This window comes from Crotalus tigris, unplaced genomic scaffold (genome assembly GCF_016545835.1).
Source record: "Crotalus tigris isolate CLP2741 ecotype Arizona unplaced genomic scaffold, ASM1654583v1 scf7180000018809.685583, whole genome shotgun sequence".
Taxonomy (NCBI): domain Eukaryota; kingdom Metazoa; phylum Chordata; class Lepidosauria; order Squamata; family Viperidae; genus Crotalus; species Crotalus tigris.
Window position 1 is genome coordinate 219,689 of NW_024097207.1, and position 23,142 is coordinate 242,830.

At 38.3% G+C, this 23,142-nt stretch overlaps 1 protein-coding gene across 5 annotated transcripts in view; it reads right to left on the minus strand.

Annotated features, from left to right (window-relative positions):
• The window catches only part of DYNC2H1 (dynein cytoplasmic 2 heavy chain 1), a 163,479-nt gene that overhangs the window by 9,717 nt on the left and 130,620 nt on the right, over positions 1 to 23,142 (minus strand). For all 5 annotated transcript variants that reach the window (XM_039356269.1, XM_039356267.1, XM_039356271.1 and 2 more), the window contains 4 exons: positions 22,850 to 23,059; positions 22,554 to 22,643; positions 1,646 to 1,755; positions 601 to 682 (listed from right to left, as the gene is read on the minus strand). In XM_039356269.1, coding sequence (XP_039212203.1) covers positions 601 to 682; positions 1,646 to 1,755; positions 22,554 to 22,643; positions 22,850 to 23,059 — 492 coding nt within the window. The remainder of the gene's footprint in view (positions 1 to 600; positions 683 to 1,645; positions 1,756 to 22,553; positions 22,644 to 22,849; positions 23,060 to 23,142) is intronic.

A 23,142-nucleotide genomic window follows, 5' to 3' on the forward strand; every position in this document is an offset into this window, starting at 1 on the left:
TTCATTGTGTTCAGCAGGATAAATTATATAGCTGTATAATAAAGTACAAACTTCATCAATTTCTATTACCAGCCAGAGATAAAGAGAAAAAAAAAATCTTCTCTTTAAACACCTTTTAAATAACTTTATCCCTGATAGCTAAACTGGAAATGTTGCTATTGGAAATTGCTCACTTTTTAGAAAACTCCCCATACGCCAATTATTTCCTTGGTCAGACTTTTTTTTAAAAAAGCAAAGCATGACTTGGAAAAAACAAGATGTTTGCGATATTTTACAGAGAACTCCTTCTTCACTAAACTTTTGACCATTTGTCTTCAGAAAGTGTACAACATAGGACAACTTTAAGACATCACTGATTCTTATGTAAGAGAAGGAGCAGGGTGAATAGAATAGCAAACAGCAGGATAATTAATATATACTTATATTAACAGGTAACAGATTATCATATAATTAATATTCTGAGGTTCTCTTTGAGGTTGAAATGGGGTGAGTTATGCATTTAATGAAACAAAAGAATAAACATTTGACTATATTTAATTTATTTATAGATCCATAAGCCCACAGAAAGTTCAGCAAATATAATTTCAGTGGGTTGATCACCTGAACTTGGAGCTTTGCTTCTCTTATTTGACCTTTCCAGGATGCTGTAAATTTTAGACTATCCACAGAACAAGTCATTACTCTGGAACAGAATAATAAAATGAAAATATACTTTATTTCACATGAAATCTCCATACATTAAAAGATAAGACACAGCTGCTGATTAAGTGAACCAGATTTCCTAAAACAATCCATCCCACTGCTAAAAGAAAGTGCAGCATTCCATAAAATAATATAACATTTGGAATAATGAAAATAAGATGCTACACTGTCTAATAATATTATTTTACCCTAACTAAGTATGTGAACTGTTTATGAATAAGTAGAAATCATTTTCTAGTGTAAGTAGTTTTTTTCCCTAGAGTGCCCTTTTTAGTTTGAACAGCTAAATTATGTTTCATGTTTATCCCCCAAACCAAATGGTTGTTGTTACATTCCTGTAAGAGTGTTTCTTATATTTAGCATCACCCAAATCATTCCATTAATAGTTCTTTGGATGCCATTCTTAGTTTTTTAAAAATGTTTGCACTAATGCTAGAAATCAGAATCTTTTAGCATTTTTAGGACAGAATTTTGCTTGTACACAATACTTTGTGACACTATATCTACTTCTAGAAAGACTACCTTGTTATTAGGAATGAATGTTGAGCTGCAGATATAAAAAACCTCTTTCCTTAAGAATTGCATTTGTTATCAAGTTAACAAATTAACTAGATCTGATTCATTTTAGGAAAAATCTATGCTTCTTTTTCATTAAAAAGGAATCAATATTTAAAACAAAAATAATGAAATAAGATAAACATCAGTAGAACAGATTACAGAGGACAATAAAACCAAACAGTATTAGCAGCAAAACACATTTTATGGAAGTAGATGAAAAGCTTAAGTAAAGAACAGCAAAAATTAGACCAATTGGACTTCCTACAGAAGACACTCCTATAATGTAGTCTTCTATAGACCATGAAGGTGAGAAAATTATAGAATGAATGAAGCAGTAGTATTGAGAGACTCATAAATGACATGCAACAACTGTCAATTCACCTACCTTGCAGTCTCTTGCCTTAAGGCATTCAGAAAGGTATCTGGATGGAAGAGTTCTGACAGGTCAAGAGTATCTGAAAGTAAGGTCTGCTTTTCTGCTTTACTCACCCAATTCTAGAAAGATAACAGCATTACATGCTAAAGGAAAAAATATCTAGCTAACTTAACACATTCAAGTGCCTATCCAGCATACCTTTATATACACATATTTTCTGAGGAATTCAATGGGAATTAATATGGAATAACACATAGGACTGTGACTTTGGAGGCAAGTGACAACATAGTTCAAAACTGATTGAATAAATTACTTTGCAAGTCAAGAATGTGACAAAAATGATATTGAGGAACATGAGGCACAGTGTTGCTAGGCTTTATTATTAATATGATTCAAAAATAATTTCTTATATACTGGCAATCATGTGAAGAGAACAGACACCTTGTTTTATTCCTAAATCCCAATCTGGGAAATATCAGAAAGGAAATGTATTATACATAAATGCCTTCTACCTCATGTCACAATGGAATGAGATCTACAACCAAATAAATGCCAGTCAAAACCTGCCAGCATGCATGTCAACACATACAGCTTTGTAGAAAGAAAATAAATGGATTTGACATAGGGAACCCAAGCCAATTAATCAGAACTGTAAGTTACAAATTTAAAACAACCACTTGGGATGTATCTTCACTGGGCATACACATAATTTCTTAGTTGACCATAAAATATATTCAGCTATTCTTAAATGTACACTGCAGTTTTGTGTCTGTTTCTGAGTAAGTTTTACTGAACATAATTGTATCATATATTTAACTTCATTAATAACGGATCATTCTGCTACATACAGTAATACACATGATACCAAAGCAAATAAGTCATTAAATTTAAATATGGGCATGATATATATCATGCCCATATAATGTTTTTTTAAAAGACTAAAATGGTTACATTAAATTCCTTTTATTAGCTCAATATATGTAAACAGTAGTATTTATTACAAAAATTGAATTTTAAAGCAACATATTTATTGTAAAATGAAATCCATTTATGAATCCCTCATGAAGTCTCAAAGAGAAAATAAAATAGTAGTACAGGTAGTCTTCAACTTATGAACACAACTGAGCCCAAAATTTCTGTTGCTAAGCAAGTGGGATTGATGTTAAGAGAGTTTTGCTCCATTTTACGACCTTTCTTGCCACAGTTGTTAAGTAAATTACCGCAGTTATTAAACTAATAACACAGTTGTTAAGAGAATCTGGCTTCCCCATTGACTTTGCTTGTCAGAAGGTCATAAACGGTGATCATGTGACCACAGGACACTGCAGCCGTTATAAATATGAGTCAGTTGCCGAGCATCTGATTTGTGATCATGTGACTGTGGGGATGTTGCAATGGTTATAAATGTGAAAAACGTTCATAAGTCACTTTTTTCAGTGCTGTTGTAACTTTGAATAGTCACCAAATGAACTATTTTAAGTTGAGGACTACCTATATAACAATCTCTTCAATCTTATGAAATAAAATTAATTAATAATCTAAAATCCAACCTTATTCAAAGCATGTTTCTAATACAGAAACCTGTGGGCTGGCATTAAAATTTGAGCAAACTTCATATCCAGGAAATTTTAAATCACTATTTCAACCTATGGAAAATGTTTAGGTTCCATCTTGTATCTTCCTTAGGAATGTATCACACACATCTTTTGCCAACATTTTGCTGAATATTTTCAATCCTACTATAGATAGAGTTTGTATATCATAAGAACGTAATAAAAAAGTGATTCATATAGCACTTTTTCCCAACAATATACTGTCTTCCTTCAAAATAACTTCGCTGAAAACCAATTTTCCAATCACATTCTATTCTTTTCTTGAGTCTGTATTTAAATTGAAACAGCCCTATTATTCCCCTATAAAAAAAGTTCATTATCCAAGATGAAGTCAAACATGTCATTTCTATTTAAATATTCCTTGTCACATTTGACTTCAGATAGAACCTTTTAACCTAATAACAGCAGAAAATTTGCAAGTCTTACTTGTTCTATAAATCTCTTTCTAGTTCTACTGTTGAATGACAAAATTGGAAAAGGAGGCTGAGATAAATTAATAAAAATACTCTTATTAAAGATATTGCTACCACCATAATCATGGGAAGAAAGGCCATTGAAGTGATAACATCACTAAATAAACTATATAATTTGTTGTTCTATCACAGTAACTCTCCACATTTTCTGAGACAGAGCAATTTAATCAAATGCCCTTTATATATGTCACAACATAGATTACAAATGTTTCTCCCAGATAATTATGAGTGATTTGAATCTTCTCCCCTTCCTCCCCCCAAATTCTATTTATACTAGTGAGCTTGGTCATATCTGCATGATGCTTTCAATGATTTATCAGTCCCTGCTATATTATGGCAGTAATTGCAGTTCTTCAACCAAAAAGATAGCATGAAGTAAAGTGTTCAGTATCAAAGTAGTCATCAGAGTCATTGGTAATTTCAGATTAATATAATCATTTTACTTGTGTATTCAAATAAATATTGAATTCAGGTATTCCAGACATCTATGGGCAAGCAATTATATTCAATTAAATTCTAACAGACTGTAGCAACAGCAGTTTGTTTTCAAATCTGAAGTATTTATTTTGTAATTTGTTTAATACAGAGTAAATTACACGCATAGTATTTTAAAACCATGTCTATCTGTCTTTATCCATCTATCCGTCTGTCCGTCCACCCGCATACCTACCTATCTATCTATCTGCTAATAGCAATAGCACTTAGACTTATATACTGCTTCACAGTGCTTTACAGCCCTCTCTCAGGGGTTTACAGAGTCAGCATATTGCCCCCAACAATCTGGGTCTTCATTTTACTGTCCTTAGAAGGACAGAAACCTGGGTCAACCCTGAGCTGGTGAGAATCAAACTCAATCTGGCAATCGGCAGAATTAGCCTGCAATACTGCATTCTAACCACTGCGCCACCACAGCTATAATAATAGCTCACTTCTAATAGCTCACTTTTAGTTATTAGACATGGGAAAATATTGTGAGCAAAAGATTAGCTTAATTTCTGAAGCAATAAGCTGCACCATTTTTAAAAATATCTTAAAAACCAAAAGGCTTACTACGCAGACTTTTTTCCTGTCTTAGAAGGCAAAATATCAGCTGCAAAGGATGCATGTATTCGGTCTGGACATCATTCTATGTAAAATAATTTAAGTGAAATTTAATATTGTTGCAGGTAGCATTTCACGAAGGTTTTACATAGTGGTATATTTTATATCTAACTATATAGTTTATAATTATAGTATAAAAATATAAAAAAACCACAGAGATAATCTTGAAAAGGAATGTGATGATTAGCAAAATTCAATTTTAAAGGAGAGTCAGATTTTAAAATATTCTATTGTTGTTGTCGTCGTCGTCATCATCATCATCATATGGTGTAGTTACATTAACCAGGAGGCTACAATACTATTGCAGAGTAGCAGTTTGGCTGCCTGTTTACCAGTTCTCTTAGGTACACGCTTGCATGCTTACCACAGTGTGCCACAAGAGGGCGAACTAGCTTCGCACCAGAAAGAAAGATGAGTGGCTCTTCCTACCTACAGCATCATCCTAGTCCCCCTAATAAACATGCACTGCAACCAGGAAGGTTCAGAGCAGGCAGGAATCTGACTGCCTGCACAGAACACGTCTCCTCACAGAAGTGGTATCCATTTATCTACTCACATAGAACATGATTTTGAACTGCAACGTGAGCAGAAGCTGGGACAGTAATGGGAGCTCACTCCACCACACAGTGCTAGGGCTTGAACTGCTGAAGCAGAGACCATCTCCAGCATCATTAAGCAACCGAGTCACCATGCTTCAGTTATCCTAGCCTTTATCAAAACAGTAGGATTTTAGTATTTCTTGTGGAGCCTGTTTCCTGACCTCTTCTATCTTGAAAGGTTGACATTAATCTTGAAAGCTTAACTATGCTTTTATTACTTTCCTCTTATACTAGAGAGAGTTAAGGTAAAGCCAGTTTAAGTTTCTTTCTAACATACTCTTCTTTTCCCAAACTTAAGCCATGTTTTCCAGTTTCTACTTGTCAAATTCCTTTTGTAAGGTCATCTGGCTGATCCAGGGAATTACAGACCTATCAGCCTGACCTCAATACCTGGGAAGATCCTGGAAAAGATAATCAAACAACGAATCAACGAACACCTAGAGGCAAACAAAGTCATTACTAAAAGCCAACATGGGTTTGTCAAAAATAGATCATGCCAGACAAATCTTATTGCATTCTTTGACCAAGTGACAAAATTAGTGGATCAGAGGAATGCTGTGGACATAATTTACTTGGACTTCAGTAAGGCATTTGATAAAGTAGATCACAACCTACTACTTGACAAGATAGAAAAATGTGGGGTAGACAGAACCACCACCAGATGGATCCGTAGCTGGCTGACCGGCCGTACTCAGCGAGTGGTCCTCAATGGAACTGCATCTATATGGAGGGAAGTGTGTAGTGGGGTGCCCCAGGGCTCTGTTCTGGGCCCAGTACTCTTCAACATCTTCATCAATGACTTGGATGAAGGGATAGATGGGGAACTCATCAAATTTGCAGATGACACCAAGCTGGCAGGAATAGCCAACACTCCAGAAGACAGGCTTCAGATACAGAAGGATCTGGACAGACTTGAACACTGGGCACTAACTAACAAAATGAAATTCAATGGTGAAAAAAGCAAGGTTCTACATTTAGGCAAGAAAAACCAAATGCACAAGTACAGCATAGGTGGCACCATGCTCAATAGTAGTAACTGTGAGAGGGACCTCGGAGTCCTAGTAGACAATCACTTAAATATGAGCCAGCAGTGTGCTGCAGCTGCCAAAAAGGCCAACACAGTGCTAGGCTGCATTAACAGAGGGATAGAATCAAGATCACGTGAAGTATTAATACCACTCTTCAATGCCTTGGTAAGGCCACACTTGGAATACTGCATCCAGTTTTGGTCACCACGATGTAAAAAAGATGTTGAGACTCTAGAAAGAGTACAGAGAAGAGCAACAAAGATGATTAGGGGACTGGAGGCTAAAACATATAAGGAACGGTTGCTAGAATTGGGTATGTCTAGTTTAACGAAGAGAAGGACAAGGGGGGACATGATAGCAGTATTCCAATATCTCAGGGGCTGCCATAAAGAAGAGGGAATTAAGCTATTTTCCAAAGCACCTGAAGGCAGGACAAGAAGCAACGGGTGGAAACTAATCAAGGAGAGAAGGAACCTAGAACTAAGGAGAAACTTCCTGACAGTGAGAACAATTAATCAGTGGAACAGCTTGCCTCCAGAAGCAGTAAATGCTCCAACACTGGAAGTTTTTAAGAAGAGACTGGACAGCCATTTGTCCGAAATGGTGTAGGGTTTCCTGCCCGAGCAGGGGGTTGGACTAGATGACCTCCAAGGTCCCTTCCAACTTTACTACTACTATTATTATTATTATTATTATTATTATTATTATTATTATTATTATTATTCTTTATACCTCAAAATTTGAAGCCATTGGTTGGGCATTGTGGACAGTGTATCCGAAATGTCTTATACGTTGTCACCATTTATTTCTGTGTATTTTTAAAATTTATATAATACATTGTTGGCTTAACCTTAATAAAGGCCTTCTCCAAAACACTCAGCGCCTCTGGGATTTCAATCAATGCATCATATAAGATAATAGCACCAGTTTTCTATCTCAAAACATCTCAAAGGTAATGGAGCATCAAATGAGATTTCTGAATGAAAACTATTACACCCAACTATATAGCAACCCCCCACTCTTTGCAAGGCCAATGCTAATTTATTTCATCATAAAACCGTATAGTTCAAAGATTTTGGGATGAAGGTTAGCCTTTTCTGACACACAAACGTAATCTACCTGTCTGCACATTTGCACAGTTCTTAAAACCTCTGACACAATATCACTGTGGATCTATGATTTTAATATTATAGCCTCAATGGAAGCCCTTGTATTAGGATTCTGTGCAAGAGAGATGAAGGCTAATGATTGAATTCAGACGAACTCATTGTCCTTTCTAGTGTAAGATATATATACGGTGGAGGAGGAGATCCGGGGCTCGATAGCCTTTTTGGACGTATTGGTCCAACGTTCCTTAGATGGAACTTTGAACACCAAGGTCTATCGGAAGCCCACCCATACGGACCGAATCCTCCACTTCCATAGCAACCATCCGGCCTCCCATAAAGCCAGCTGCATTAAGACCTTGTTTAAACGGGTGCAATCGCACTGCAGCACCATGGAGTCTAAGGCAGAAGAAAGAAAACATCTATTCCGCATATGCCGGATGAATGGGTACCCCCTAAGGTTTATTAAGCGACACAGTATGGTATCAGACCCCCGAAACGGACAGCAAAGAGAGGAACCCCGGACACGAACCGTACGGGTGTCTCTACCGTACATTAGTAATGTGTCAGAAGCCACAGCCAGGCTTCTGGCACCCCACAATATACAGGTAGCCCACAAACCTACCCAGACCTTACGAGCTAAAGTGATGCGCCCCAAGGACCAGCTCCCTACCGCCGAGAGATCAGCTACAGTTTATAAGATCAACTGCATGGGGTGCCAGAGTAATTATGTAGGCGAGACCTCAAAAAGACTTAAGACTCGTCTACATGAGCATAGGTTGGCTATTAGACGAGGAGAACAACATTCGCAGATTTGGGCCCATGTAGCAGAATACGACCATTGCTTTGACTTTGAGAATGCCCAAATCTTGGCCAACGACACGACAAAAGGAGGTCGCCTACTGAAAGAGGCATGGTTTTCAGGAACGGAGTCCATCAATCGGCGCGTAGACTTGTGTGCAGCGCACCAAGCACTGAAAATGTGGAGTGCCAGCAACCGTACTAACATGTGGGGGGGACCCAATCAAAAAACTTGTAATCAAAATACCACCCGGCCCCCCTCCCTGCGTAATTACACCAATGGAGCCTCTGTTGACAGCTCCTCCCTCCCGGATCGACAACAGACTAACTCCAGCGGACAACTGCGGCTAGGTTTGCCACGATCCGCCGGGAGCAGACTCTTTTTGGGACGGAATGGAGATGGAGTGGGGCTTGAGGAACCGGAAGGAAAACGGAATATAATAAAGCCTAACAAGGACGATGAGAACGAGGATGAACCCCCCTTTGAGGATACTACCAGGCACATTATGATAACCCGGTCGCAGTCGAGCAGAGGAAGGCACCCCCCTCTGACATTCTCAACACAAAGCTGCGGAGTGAAACAGCGACTGCAATTAAAGGGGAAGAGCCCCGTACGGAGTGAGAATGGAGAATTGGGGATGAGTGGGAATGGTGCTTACCGACAATGGACGGAACAACAAGGCACTGACAATGGGACAATGGCAGAAAACATCTTGAGTGTGCGCAAGGGAGAGAGCGTGGAAACGAACAGTAGATCATTTAGGAGAACTCACGGGAAGGAGGAGGGGAGGAGGAATAGTATGGGTGGTGACTATGAGCCTGCGTTACAACCCCGAGGGATAGATAAACAAGATCAAAGTGGACTTGGGGCTTGCAGGGATATTGGAAGCAATTTAAATAATTGCCCACCCCCGCTCCCTAAGGGAAGCCGTGTGTGGGATGGTGGGGGAGTTATGAGCAGGGGAGACAAAAAGATCCTGACCCCCAACTCTGAAACAGCTAACGGAGTAACGTATGACAGAATGCAAATTAGCAATGGAAAGAGGATAGATGCTGATGTGGGGCGTGCGCTTGAGACTCAACTCGATCAGCTGGGGCCGATGACACGCTCCAGGAGCCGGAAACAGGCATTAAACAACTGTATATAAGACTTCTCCCGGCGTTTGCCTTTTAACCCTGACGATGTCAAATGTATTTGACGAAAGCTTGGTGGATTAAATTCTATTTTTGATAGATATTCTCTTGGTGATCATTATTTTGACAATATATATATATATATATATATATATATATATATATATATATATATATATGTTTTCTGAGGTTTTCGCGGGTATTTGTATGTAGGTCTTTGGTTGTTCGGGTTTTCTCCCGCGTAAAATTGGAAGTGTCTTGGCGACGTTTCGACGAAGTCCCATTCGTCATCTTCAGGCTGGTGTTTCAGCTTCGTGCTTTGAGCAGCAATGTGTGGTCTTAGCTGTTTCTTCCTTTTAACTGCCAGTGGGGGTATGAACTGATTGGGTGGGAGCTTGGCTGTGTTCTGATTGGGTGGAGGTGTGTTCTGAATGGTTAGGGGCTTGGCTGTGCTCTGATTGGCTGGGGGAGTGTTCTGTTTGGTTGTGCTCAGGTTAGTCTGAGTTGCAGAGGGGTTTAAGATTTTGGGCTGCCTTGCTATTTTCTGGCTTCGTGTTCGTGGTCGTGTCGTGTCTTCATGGAGGGTGTCAGTTTGCTTCATGTATGGATTGGAGGGGTTTAAAGTGGCTAATGATGCAGCTGTGGTCTGGCTTCTGGTTTGTGGTCGTGCCTCGTCATCGGTGTGGCTTTGGGTTTGTTTTTTGCGTGGATGTGTGGTGGTGACATCCTGTGTGGTTTTTGTGAGTGTGGGTCTGGTATCATTTTTTGTGTTAGGGAGTCGTTTGTCAATAAGGGCGGGTTTCCAAATGGCTGGTAGGCGGGAGGTATCATCTCGCTTGTTCATGCTGTGTGGGCGTTTTTCTATCTCGATGGCTTCTCTGATTATTCTGTTATTAAAATGTTCACTTTTGGCAATGGTTCTGGTATTTTTAAAATCAATTTCATGTCCTGTGGCTTTAAGGTGTTGGACCAGGGAAGATGTTGGTTCCTCTTTTTTGGCTGAGTTCTTATGTTCTTCAATGCGTGCACTTATTCTTCTGTTGGTTTGTCCAATGTATGTGGTGGGACAAGTGGTGCATGGGATTTCGTATACTCCTTGATTTTCTAATTCAATTTTATCTTTGGGGTTTCTAAGGATGGTGGATATTTTTCTGTTTGTGCAGAATGCTGTTTTGATGTTGTGTTTATGGAGGATCTTACTGATTCTGTCTGTGGTGCCTTTTATGTATGGGAGGAGGGCTTTGCCGTTTTCTTGTTCTTTGTCTTGGATTTTAGTGGGGGTTTCTTTTTGGATTAGGTTTGTAATCTTATTTCTATGGAATCCATTGGATGTTAGTACATTGGTGAGAGTGTGTAGTTCGGGTTTTAGGTGTTGTTCGTCAGCTAAGCGTTTTGTTCTGGAGATGAGTGTCTTGGCTACAGAGTTGATCTGTGCTGGGTGGTGGTGTGAGAGAGCGTGCAGATAGCGGTTTGTGTGTGTTTTCTTCTGGTAGATGGTGTGTCCTAGGGAGCCATTGGATTTCTTGTAGACTAAGACATCCAGGAAGGGAAGTTGGTTGTTAGTTTCTGTTTCCATGGTGAACTGTATTTTGGGGTGTAGGCTGTTGAGGTGTGTGAGGAAGTTGTCCAGTTTTTCTTTCCCATGTGGCCAGATTATGAAGGTGTCGTCTACGTATCTGAGCCAGAGTTTGGGTTTGTGATCCGATTTTTCTAGAGCTTGGGTTTCAAAGTGTTCCATGTAGAGGTTGGCAATGACAGGTGAGAGGGGTGATCCCATGGGTGCTCCTTCTGTTTGTTTGTATTTTTGTCCATTATAGATGAAGTATGTGTTGGATAGGCAGTGGTTGGTCAGATCTAAGATGTGTTTGGGGGGGTTATATTTGTTTTGAATAGCTGTCAAGGCTTCTTTGATAGGCACTTGGGTGAAGAGGGATATGACATCGAAGCTCACTAGTAGGTCGCTGGGCTGTAAGTTTTGTTTCTTTATGATCTCTATAAACTGGAATGAGTTTTTTACGTGTGAGGTGATGGATTCTGCATAGGGCTGTAGTTGTTTGGCGAGAAATTTGGCTAGGTTTTGTAGAGGTGAGCCTATGGAGCTGACTATAGGTCTGAGTGGGGTTCCTTCTTTGTGTATCTTGGGGAGACCATAGAGTTTGGGGCATCTGGATGATTTCTCTCTGGGAATGATTCTTTGCTGGATCTCTTCGCTAATGGGGGAGGCTTTTATTTTGGATCTGGTGGTTTTTTCCAGGTAGGTGGTGGGATCTGTATTTAGGGGTTTGTATGTGGAGTCTTGGAGTAGGTTGGTTAATTTGGTTTGGTAGTCAGATGTGTTCATAACCACCGTGGCGTTGCCCTTGTCTGCTGGTAGGATTATTATGCTGGTGTCTTCTTTCAGGTTACGTAGTGCTGTCTGTTCCTCTTTGGGTAAGTTGCTTTTGGGTGGCTTGCTGGTGCAGAGGATGTTGGTGATTTCGATATATATATATCGAAATATATATATATTGCACGGACATGAAAGGGTTGTAATGTAGCAATAGGAAAATTGGTGTGATGGTTATCAGATGGTGATGAAAGGGAATGAAGCCTAGATGAGTTCAAATCGCCAGGACCAGATGGATTACATCCCAGAGTTCTCAAGGAACTGGCAGATGTGATATCGGAGCCACTGAACTATATTTTTCAAAGATCCTGGAACACAGGGGAACTACCAGAGGACTGGAAAAGAACTGATGTAGTTCCCATCCTCAAAAAAGGAAAAAAAATGGATCCAGGAAATTACAGACCTATCAGCCTGACCTCAATACCTGGGAAGATCCTGGAAAAGATAATCAAACAACGAATCAACGAACACCTAGAGGCAAACAAAGTCATTACTAAAAGCCAACATGGGTTTGTCAAAAATAGATCATGCCAGACAAATCTTATTGCATTCTTTGACCAAGTGACAAAATTAGTGGATCAGAGGAATGCTGTGGACATAATTTACTTGGACTTCAGTAAGGCATTTGATAAAGTAGATCACAACCTACTACTTGACAAGATAGAAAAATGTGGGGTAGACAGAACCACCACCAGATGGATCCGTAGCTGGCTGACCGGCCGTACTCAGCGAGTGGTCCTCAATGGAACTGCATCTATATGGAGGGAAGTGTGTAGTGGGGTGCCCCAGGGCTCTGTTCTGGGCCCAGTACTCTTCAACATCTTCATCAACGATTTGGATGAAGGGATAGATGGGGAACTCATCAAATTTGCAGATGACACCAAGCTGGCAGGAATAGCCAACACTCCAGAAGACAGGCTTCAGATACAGAAGGATCTGGACAGACTTGAACACTGGGCACTAACTAACAAAATGAAATTCAATGGTGAAAAAAGCAAGGTTCTACATTTAGGCAAGAAAAACCAAATGCACAAGTACAGCATAGGTGGCACCATGCTCAATAGTAGTAACTGTGAGAGGGACCTCGGAGTCCTAGTAGACAATCACCTAAATATGAGCCAGCAGTGTGCTGCAGCTGCCAAAAAGGCCAACACAGTGCTAGGCCGCATTAACAGAGGGATAGAATCAAGATCATGTGAAGTATTAATACCACTCTTCAATGCCTTGGTAAGGCCACAATTGGAATACTGCATCCAGTTTTGGTCACCACGATGTAAAAAAGATGTTGAGACTCTAGAAAGAGTACAGAGAAGAGCAACAAAGATGATTAGGGGACTGGAGGCTAAAACATATAAGGAACGGTTGCTAGAATTGGGTATGTCTAGTTTAACGAAGAGAAGGACAAGGGGGGACATGATAGCAGTATTCCAATATCTCAGGGGCTGCCATAAAGAAGAGGGAATTAAGCTATTTTCCAAAGCACCTGAAGGCAGGACAAGAAGCAACGGGTGGAAACTAATCAAGGAGAGAAGCAACCTAGAACTAAGGAGAAACTTCCTGACAGTGAGAACAATTAATCAGTGGAACAGCCTGCCTCCAGAAGCAGTAAATGCTCCAACACTGGAAGTTTTTAAGAAGAGACTGGACAGCCACTTGTCCGAAATGGTGTAGGGTTTCCTGCCCGAGCAGGGGGTTGGACTAAATGACCTCCAAGGTCCCTTCCAACTTTACTAATATGAACAATAAGGTAAGAAAGAATAAAATGAAATAGAAAGTATAAAAAAATGGGGAAATGAAAACTGGAATACCTAGCATCTCTAAGAGCTTGGTCATAGTTTTCCAGAAAATTTATTTCATAGATGATGAGATCCTTCCTTTATGTGGTGCTGAATTAGCTATTTGAATTCAAAATGAGAGCAGAAGACTCTATAAGGCTTTTCTAGATGCAAAGAGAAATCACAGTTACTGACAAAATGCTGCTATTGCCTTTCTGTCTGGTGGAGCTCTCTCCTTCTGTAGTGTATGTGTTCCTGCTACTATTAAGCTATAGCAATCACCATAGCAAAGCTTACCTATTGGCAAGATATGCTTCCTTCCTGTTTCCCCCCCCAAAATAAACAAACAAATTATTTCTCTAATTAGGGTGATGAATCAAGTATCCAATTTATAGCTAAAGCAAGAAAAAAGCAATATAGTACAAAATTATTTTTAAAATGTCACAAAACTTCCTTTGAAAAATGTTTCCTGCTTAAGAGGAAGGAAGGGACTAGCTAGAAGGCTCTTTGTACCCCATGACATAAGAATGTTATCTTTAACCAGCAAGGAACAGCATTTTTCCAAACTATATAATAAAGAACAGAGATAGTTTTTAGATAATGACCACTTGTTCACTGATCATTTGAAGTTACAATGGCACTGAATGAAGGGCACTTATGATCAGTCCTTTAAGTTTCAGCCACCCCAGCACCTCTGCAGTCATGTGATCACAATCCCGGTGCTTGGCAAACAGCTTGCATTTACGATAGTTGCAGGGCTTCCTGGGTCAGGTAATCATCATTTGCATCTTTCCTTCCGGCTTCCCACAAGCAAAGTCAATGAGAAAGCCAGCAGGGAAGATCCCAAGTCACTCCTGTTAAGTTGCTTCCACTTCCACCACTTCCCCCTCCCCCCAAGAAACTCAGCTATGTAGCTTGACAACCTGGGGAATCTTGTACTCTGTGGCATGCACCCTCCAGCAGCACCTCCCCTCCTCACACACCTGCACTCCATAGTACATGTCTGCCAAACTGCCTGGCCCCACTAGTGCAGTGTCACAGCATCAACTTGTGCACTTTCCTGCCCTTTGCAGCAGCCACCCCCAATCTGGCTGTGTTTGCACTGCAGCAAACACCTACCTGTCCACTGGTCTGCCTGCGAACTGCATAAGACTTGCAACTTCCTGTCAGCTTCCCCATTAAGATTGCTTGTTGGACTCTGGCAGGAATGCAAGAGGAGATCTTAACAACCCCTACTCCTCACTGAACAACAGAAATTGGGACTGCTGTTGCTAAGTGAAGCGGTCATCTGACACCACACTTTACAACTGCATTGCTTAGCAGTGGAAACTCCGGTCCCCATTATTGTTAAGTGAAGAGTATCTCAAGAATGAAGGTGAATATGTATGAATATATACATGTCCCAAGATAATGTTGCAGGATCCAACATTAATATGAATTTCTCTCCAACCAATGGAACAGCCTGCCTCCAGAAGCGGTGAATGCTCCAACACTGGAAGTTTTTAAGAAGAGACTGGACAGCCAGAGCAAGATATGCTCCCAGGGTTGCAAACTTTGATATATCAAGTATTATGACATTATTAGATACAAAGTACTAATGTCACACAGCTTCCCTAAAGTTTAATAAATTTTTATGTCCATAGAGTTGTCTAATATATCTAATAATCCTTAGCAATGTGACAACCTGAAATGTTAATTTGCTAGTGCATTTCTCATTTCACTGTGCATCCCCAAGAGTAAAGCAATTTTAGATGAAAGAATAAAATTAAAATACTCTTTTATTATAGAACTTGCTAATGCAATATTCATCCGCTACAGATAATTGTCAGGAGTTTATTATGTGAATGAATTTGGGAACAGGCAATAATAACCTTTTAAATGCAATATTAGTCCAGAGATGTGCTGTGAATAGGCCTTTAAATCAAAGCCTTTAAATTAGAGTCTGTCAAGGTATTTTATAATATCAAAAACACTGATTTTAAACAAGTAAGTTCACCTGTGTTTTTAAAAACTAGTAATAAAATGTTACCATTGTTTTCACTAAGCATGACAAATGTTATCTGACTGTGTGAAACTTTGAACAGGTTGTTCATATTTGTATTTTTATGCAAAGAATGCATATGTTCCGGATACAATTTATTTTTTTAAAAAAATATAAAAGTACTTGAGAAAATGTATGGGTCTGAATGACTTTCTTGAACTTAATTACCTATTAAATATTCAATAAAAATGTATGGTAGACCGGGAAAAGTGTACAAGATAAAATATCATGGCAGAGATATCATCAAAAAATTTCCTAATGCCTTATAGTTTTACAAGGCTGCTCAAAGGAAATATCACAAACCTGTAAATTATTCAGAAATTAAGTAAAGGTATATTTAAAATTGACAAAATAGTGCAAGTAATACAATCAATTTTAAGGACAGTAGCAGAAATAAATCAGCCAATTGTTTTTGTTTTCTTAATGTTGCTGAATGTATTATGATGCATTACTATATTGTTAAATACATATTGACCCAACTATCTGTAGATTAAGCACAATAGTCAAAATGCTGTGTAAAATAATATAAGGTTAATAACCTTAAAACATTTTAATGCATTCTGTGAAACCCATTTATTTTTTTATTTGTTTGTTTGTTTATAAAATTTATTGGTTGCCTCAGGGCAGCTTACCTATGACCCTTTGGGTCATCCTTTTAGAGCTATTTCCTTACCGGATTCCTCAAAGCCTTCAAAAATGACACAGCTTTGGGTGGATCTGCGCGGGCGATGGCGGCTACTTTGTAGCCGTCCTCCTGGGTAAGTGTAATGAATCGCTATGAACAGCGGACATCAGCTGTTCAGCGGTTCAAAATCCCCCTCCCGGGCAAAGGGGGGGAAGACGGTTGTCTGAATAGTGGTAGAGCCACTTACGCACCCCCAATATTTTTTGGGGGGGTGTGAAAGGAGTGCTCCCACGGAGTTCAGACTGTCTCCGCTTCCCAGCTGCTTTTGTCCCTAGGGACAAAACAAGCCGTTGCAACCACCTCCGGGTTTAAAGAGATCTGGTGAGTTTTTTTAGAAGCGGACAGAGTTGACTATAGGATTTAACTTTTGCTTTTTTTGACTTTATATGGATTTTTTTTAAAGATTTATTTTTACATTTTTTTAAAGATTTATTTTTATGTTTATATTCCCTCTTTTTATTTTTTACTTTTTGCTGAAAGGGAAAGTAAAATGGCGATCGGCAGACTTTCCGGCGTTTTTTCTATTTTTTTAAGCATTTTTGGTGTTTCTTTTTTTCCCTTTCCTTTTTTCTTTTTTGTTTTTTTTATGATAGGAATGGAGTGTTAGTATTATTATTTTTGTTTAATTTTTGTGTTTTATATTTTGTACTTTTTGGTACTTTTAAAAAATGGAATGGATTTTTTCTATTTAATTATTATTATTTTTTTTTCTTCTCCTCCTTTTTCTTTTTTGAACTCCTTTTTTTTATCATAATGATCCCCTCTTGAAGGATTTTTTTTTTTTGAATTTATGGAGCTAATTTCTTATTTTTCTTGCTTAATTCTTGCAATTTTTAAGAAGGAGTAAAGTTTTTTTTTAAGATGGCTCCAAAGCATCCAGTAATCTCTACAGCTTCCAAGGTGACTTCTTCTTCGGTGTTATCATCAGGGCAACAATCTAAATTAATAGTTTCACCTTCTTCCTTGCCACAGTCAACAATGGTGAAAGACTTGCAAGATATGATGGGAGATGTTATACTTCAAATTAGGGGAGAAATGAAAGAGATTTTAGAGGAAAATAATAAGACTTTGAAGCAAGAGATAGTTTTGACTTTAAAAGGAGTTGCCTCTGTTCTTGAAAAGTTGAATTTTCGCGTAGAAGAGGTAGTAGAAAAATTGGAATTGATGGAGGAAAAATTTGAAAGTATGGAAAAAGAGATGAAAAACTTTCAAGATGAGATTCTTATGCTTCAATATAAACAAATGGAATATGCCTTAAGAATCAGAGGTTTACATGAGTCTGTGCAAGGAGATTTGAGAGAGATGGTGGCAAAGGACTTTGCTGTGATTCTGAATAGAGAAGAAGAGGAAATACTTAGTGGAATTGATCAGACATTTAGAGTTAACTCTGTGGTGGCAGAGCAAAAGAATTTGCCAAGAGATGTGGTAATTTACTTTGGGAAAAGATCCCTGCGCAATGAAATTATACAAGCCTTTTATAAGAAGAGGTTTCAAATTGCTTCACAAGATGTTATAATTTTAAAGGAGATCCCACCAAAAATTTTAAGAAGAAGAAAGGAGTTTGCTTTTTTAGCAGACGAACTTAAAAAGAGACAAATTTTGTTTAGATGGGATGTTCCGACTGGAATGGTGGTGAGCTACCTGGGGATACGTTATAGTCTTAATACTGTTTCTAAAGCAAAAGATTTTTATACTTCGGTCCTGGGGGTATGCTCATCGTTACCTACCATGCTTAAAGCTTTGGAAGAAAAAAAGGTAGAATTGCAGTTTGAGGGGCCCCAACAAGTAGAGATGGAGGAGCAGAAGACAACTTGTGCAACATATAATTGTAAAGAAAAGGATCAACAGAAGAAGTTTAAGGAAGTTCCACAAGTATTGGTTCCTGAATCTGAGGGAGAAGTAGGATTTATAAATTCTTTGGAGCAACCTTTAATGCCAGAATTGCAGTCTGAAGAGTCTATATTAATTAAAAATGGGAAGCCTCAACAAGTAGAGATGGACGAGCAGAAGATAACCTATGCAATATATAACTGTAAAGAAAAGGATCAACAGAAGAAGCTCAAGGAAGTTCCACAAGAGATGAAAGACCAGAAGACAACTTGTCCAACATATAAACGTAAAGAAAAGGAGGTTGAGGAAGCTTCACAGGTATTGGTTCCTGAGACTTGTGTAACGTATAAATGTAAAGAAAAAGTAACATATAAACGTAAAGAGAAAGACCAACAGAAGAAGGAGGTTGAGGAAGCTTCACAGGTATTGGTTCCTGAGTTTGTGGGAGAACCAGGACTTACAAATTTTTTGGAGCGATCTTCAAGGGCAGATTTTAACGCATTTCTTTCGATGCTTATGGGCAAGAGAGACTGATAAGGATTGTGTTTATAGTGGACGTAACCGGTTATTGGACAGAAGATTATGGAGACTGAATGAAAATTTTAGATAAGAAGTTTAAGTTTAAGTAATAGGTTTGGAGTATATTATAATGTCTTCAATGTTTGGGGTTTTTTTAATTATTATTATTATTTTTAAGATGCAATTTGTTATTGGTAAAGATGTATATTACAATGTGTTTAAGATAGTATTTGTTATTGGTAAAGATTTAAATGCGTATAAGGGGATCTTAATGTTTTAAGTTTTAAGTTTTAAGTAATGTTCAAATTTGTGTCTTGGAGGGAGTTTATAAAGAATGATGGAATATAAGTATGACATGAAAAGGTTTAGAGTATATTATAACGTGTTTAATGATTGGATTTTTTTAATTATTATTATTATTTAAGAGAAGATAATTTGTTTAAAGTTTAAGTTTAAGTATTTAGCTTAAGTATTCAAAGAGTGTTTTGTTTCAATGGTATAATGAAGGTTTATATGTTTATTTTTTTGTTTTATGACAAAGAAAGAGGGAGAGATTGGATTTATATTGTACGTATAGATGTTCAAAGAAAGTAATGTTTAAATTTGTGTCTTGGAGGGAGTTTATACAGAATGATGAATAATATTATAAGTATGATGTTAGAAAATGTTTAGAGTATATTATAATGTGCTTAAGGATTGTAATTATTATTTTTTTAGAGAAGATAACCTATTTAATTTAAGGTATTTAGATTTGTTTAGGATTTATATGTGTTTTAAGTTTTTCTTTTCTTTTTTTTTGAAAAATTTTAACTAAGCCTGTACTCAACTCTGGGAAGGTTGGGGGAGGGTTTGGGAGGTTTGGGGAGGGGGGGAGGGTATGGGAGGGTGGGGGGGTTTTGAGGAGGGGATTTGTTTTGTAAAATTTAAAAAATTTTCAATAAAAAAAAATGACACAGCTTTAAATGTATTGCCTTCTCATGAAAAGTTTGGGTACATTCAGAGATGCATCTGCCTTGAAAAAAGCCCATGTTGAACTGTAATAGCACAGTCAAACATCAGCTCAGGAAATGTTTTATGACATTTTGTATTATGTCAAAATCTGCTTTGTGATAATGCTTATGTCATAAAATGTTTTATAAAATTTGCCAAATTTCAGTTGCACAAGAGATTTTGGACATGTTCTGTAAATTAGCCCATTTAAGATTCCTTAGTTCAAAAGGTTTTGCTCTACGAGTAGGCTGGCTTGGTCGCTCAACAGTGAGAAACTGGTAAAGCGGGCACAGCAGCGCCTATATTTTCTGCGTTGCATGAGAAAAGCACATCTTCCTTCCCCTGTCCTGAGCACTTTCTGCAGAGGGACGATCGAGAGCATCCTGTCATACAACATCACAATCTGATTTGGAAGCATCGCTGCTTCAGACAGGAAAGAGGTGCAGAAAGTGGTGAGAATGGCCGAAAAGATCATTGGCAGTCCCTTCCCTCCCATCCAGGACATAGCACAAAAACGCTGCTTGAGCAGGGTCTGCAAGATTGCCTGGGACACTACACATCCTCTTCACAACCTGTTTTCCTTGTTACCTTCTGGGAGGAGGCTTTGTTGTATCCACAGCAGAACATCCAGATTCAGCCATAGTTTCATTCCATACAACAGTGGTCGCAAACCTATGGCATGGATGCCAGAGGTGGCACTCAGAGCCCTCTCTGTGGGCACACGTACCGTCGCCCCAGTCCTAGGCCTTCAGCTGGGTTTTATAAAACCTTTTCGCTTTAGGCCTCTGCCGCCGTGTGCAACCCCCCAAAAAAGTTCAATCAGTCAATTTCAACTTCTCACGGGGAAAAAAAAGACCTTGCAAAGTTGGAATTGATTGATTGAACTTTTTAGTCTCACCCAGTCTGCCATTACCACTGCAGCCATGCCCACCCAATGGGCCACACCCAGCCAATAGGCCACACCCTTCCGGCACTCGACGATGCATAAGTGGGTTTTGGGTTGCAGTTTGGGCACTCAGTCTCTAAAAGGTTCGCCATCACTGCCATACAGCATTAACCGTGTGAACTCTCAAGCCTCCTCCTTCCGTTATATATTCAAGATGGACAGTATTTAATATTTATTTGTTATGTATATGTAGGGATGTGGGTCTATACATATGTTGTATATAGTATGTTTTAGGTGTGTGTCATGTATGTGTTTCACTTTGAGAGCAGGCAACTAAATTTCATTTTTGATGTGGGCCGTTGTGCCCACAGTAAAAAAATGACAATAAAGGTTATCTATCTATCTATTATCTACAGTATAGTGCACTGTTTCATCTAGTTAAAAGTTACAGGAATCAGACTTTATAGATTACATCACACGGTATATTTCTAGTTCACTTTAGATTTTTTTTTAGGAGTTGCTATCACCTACCAAGGGATGTAGGATCAGTAAGAAACCTTATTTTGCCATCAAACATATACCTTCTAGAAATTTAGCATTATAGAAGTGCCAATCCAGCTCCATGCTAGTGTGTATTTGCAATGCTAGTGCAATTCCACCAGTATTTATGGTTAAAATGAGTCAGACATAAATCCATTCTATCCTCATTCAAAGGCAACAGATCTGGGCCTCTAGAAAAGTAAACTCATTGCCTCTCTGTTAAAATATGAAGACGAAGGCGAGATTTAAAAAGCTGCTTATATCAACTGTGCACACAGCAATGATTCAAAATAATTTTGTACATAACGACAGCGGGAGGCAATGTAGAATGAAAGTCGCTCTCCAGGCTCATGTTGGATAAACTTAGCCCATATAAGAAGGACCTAATAAAGGAAAATGATGAGAAAAGAGATTCTGCAAAATTAGGGGCTTTATATACTCTGCCTCTGAATATTTATATAAACTGCATGCAGCTAATATTTGCCTTTTTAGTAATCTTCAAACTGTATGCACACATGCACAGATCTAACATCACTCCATACATTAAGGATAAGCAAAAGAATGGAAAATTTATTGTACAAACCAATCTGCTCTTATTGCCCTTTTGCTTTGAGAGTTTTGTTGTTGTTGTTTTTTGAAGAAAAAAATAGAATAAGTTTTACAAGAAAAACAATCCTTTTTTCCAATGTAGCCGGGAGCTATATTCCCAAACAGCTAGTAGATACCTAGCCCTTTACTCCAACAACGCCATCAAAAGCTAAATGCTCATGAGCTCTTTCCTCTTGTTCAGTCAGTCACACAGAACATAATCTTCAATACACATATAGAATCATAGCACAACATCAAAGAGAAAGGAGCATCTATCGAGTCATTACTGCTGCCTCGTTTCAAACAGAGGGCAAATACATGAACTGTAACTCCAGACATGTGCTCTTGTTAGCAGTCTTGTTTCCTTTTTATGGAAACTGGACACCGAGGATCAGAAATATTAAAATAAAAACAGAAGAAAAAGCATAAAATTTTGTGTTGTGGCTGCTGCTATTGTTTGTTACACTATATGTGTCCTTTATTTTTTATGACAATTTCTCTGCAAACTCAGACTATGTCAGGTCTGCATCATGATCAGAAGGCTTTGAAATTTTCCAACTTACTTTTTCTACAAGACGACCTGATATCACTGATCTCTTATGAAGCCTAAATGCATTTTACACTATTATCCATAATGTATCAAAGGAATTCAAATATAAAAACTTGCAACAAATACCATTCTGTGTGATATTTTAAAAGAGTGAATTCCTGGCTTTATAAATGAAGTGGTGCAAGATGAAAAAACAAGGATACCATATACTTATGAATTTTACTACGTATTATAAACATACTAAACTTAAAAAATGAATAATGGAACTCTACCTGAATAGCATGTGCTCGTGCTACAACAGCTCTCAGATATTGTAAAGGATCTTCTGGACCTTCCCATTTGCTCTGCCATGTTAAAGGACACTGGGGAAAAAAAATCATCATTAGAAATCTTGCTGACTGTTTTAATTCACAGATCTCGTCTGCATTTCCACACTGGATACAAAGGTTTTTTTTAACCTCTTTGATTAATAAGGAAACTTCATACTTCCTCAATTAGATATAGTTCAAGTTCATTTTATCTACACAAGAAGTATACATCTTATACAGGGAAAATTGAGACATCTTACCTTTTGGTTTAATAAAGCGCTGGCTAATTTTTGAACTTCTGAGCTTAAGAGTGAGGTTCCTCGAATTACTTTACTGAGAGCAGCAAGAGAATGATGAATAGTTTGAACTAAGCGAATGGCATTAAACTGTTCTAAGATAACAAATGAAAGGATTGGAGATCCTTGTCGTTCTGAAGGAGGAGACACTTTCTGATGAATCAGATTGGAATTCTAAAAGACAAAAATCCACCAATATACAGTTAATAGGCTGAATGAGATCATCCTTGAAAATATAAATAGACACTGATCTCAGA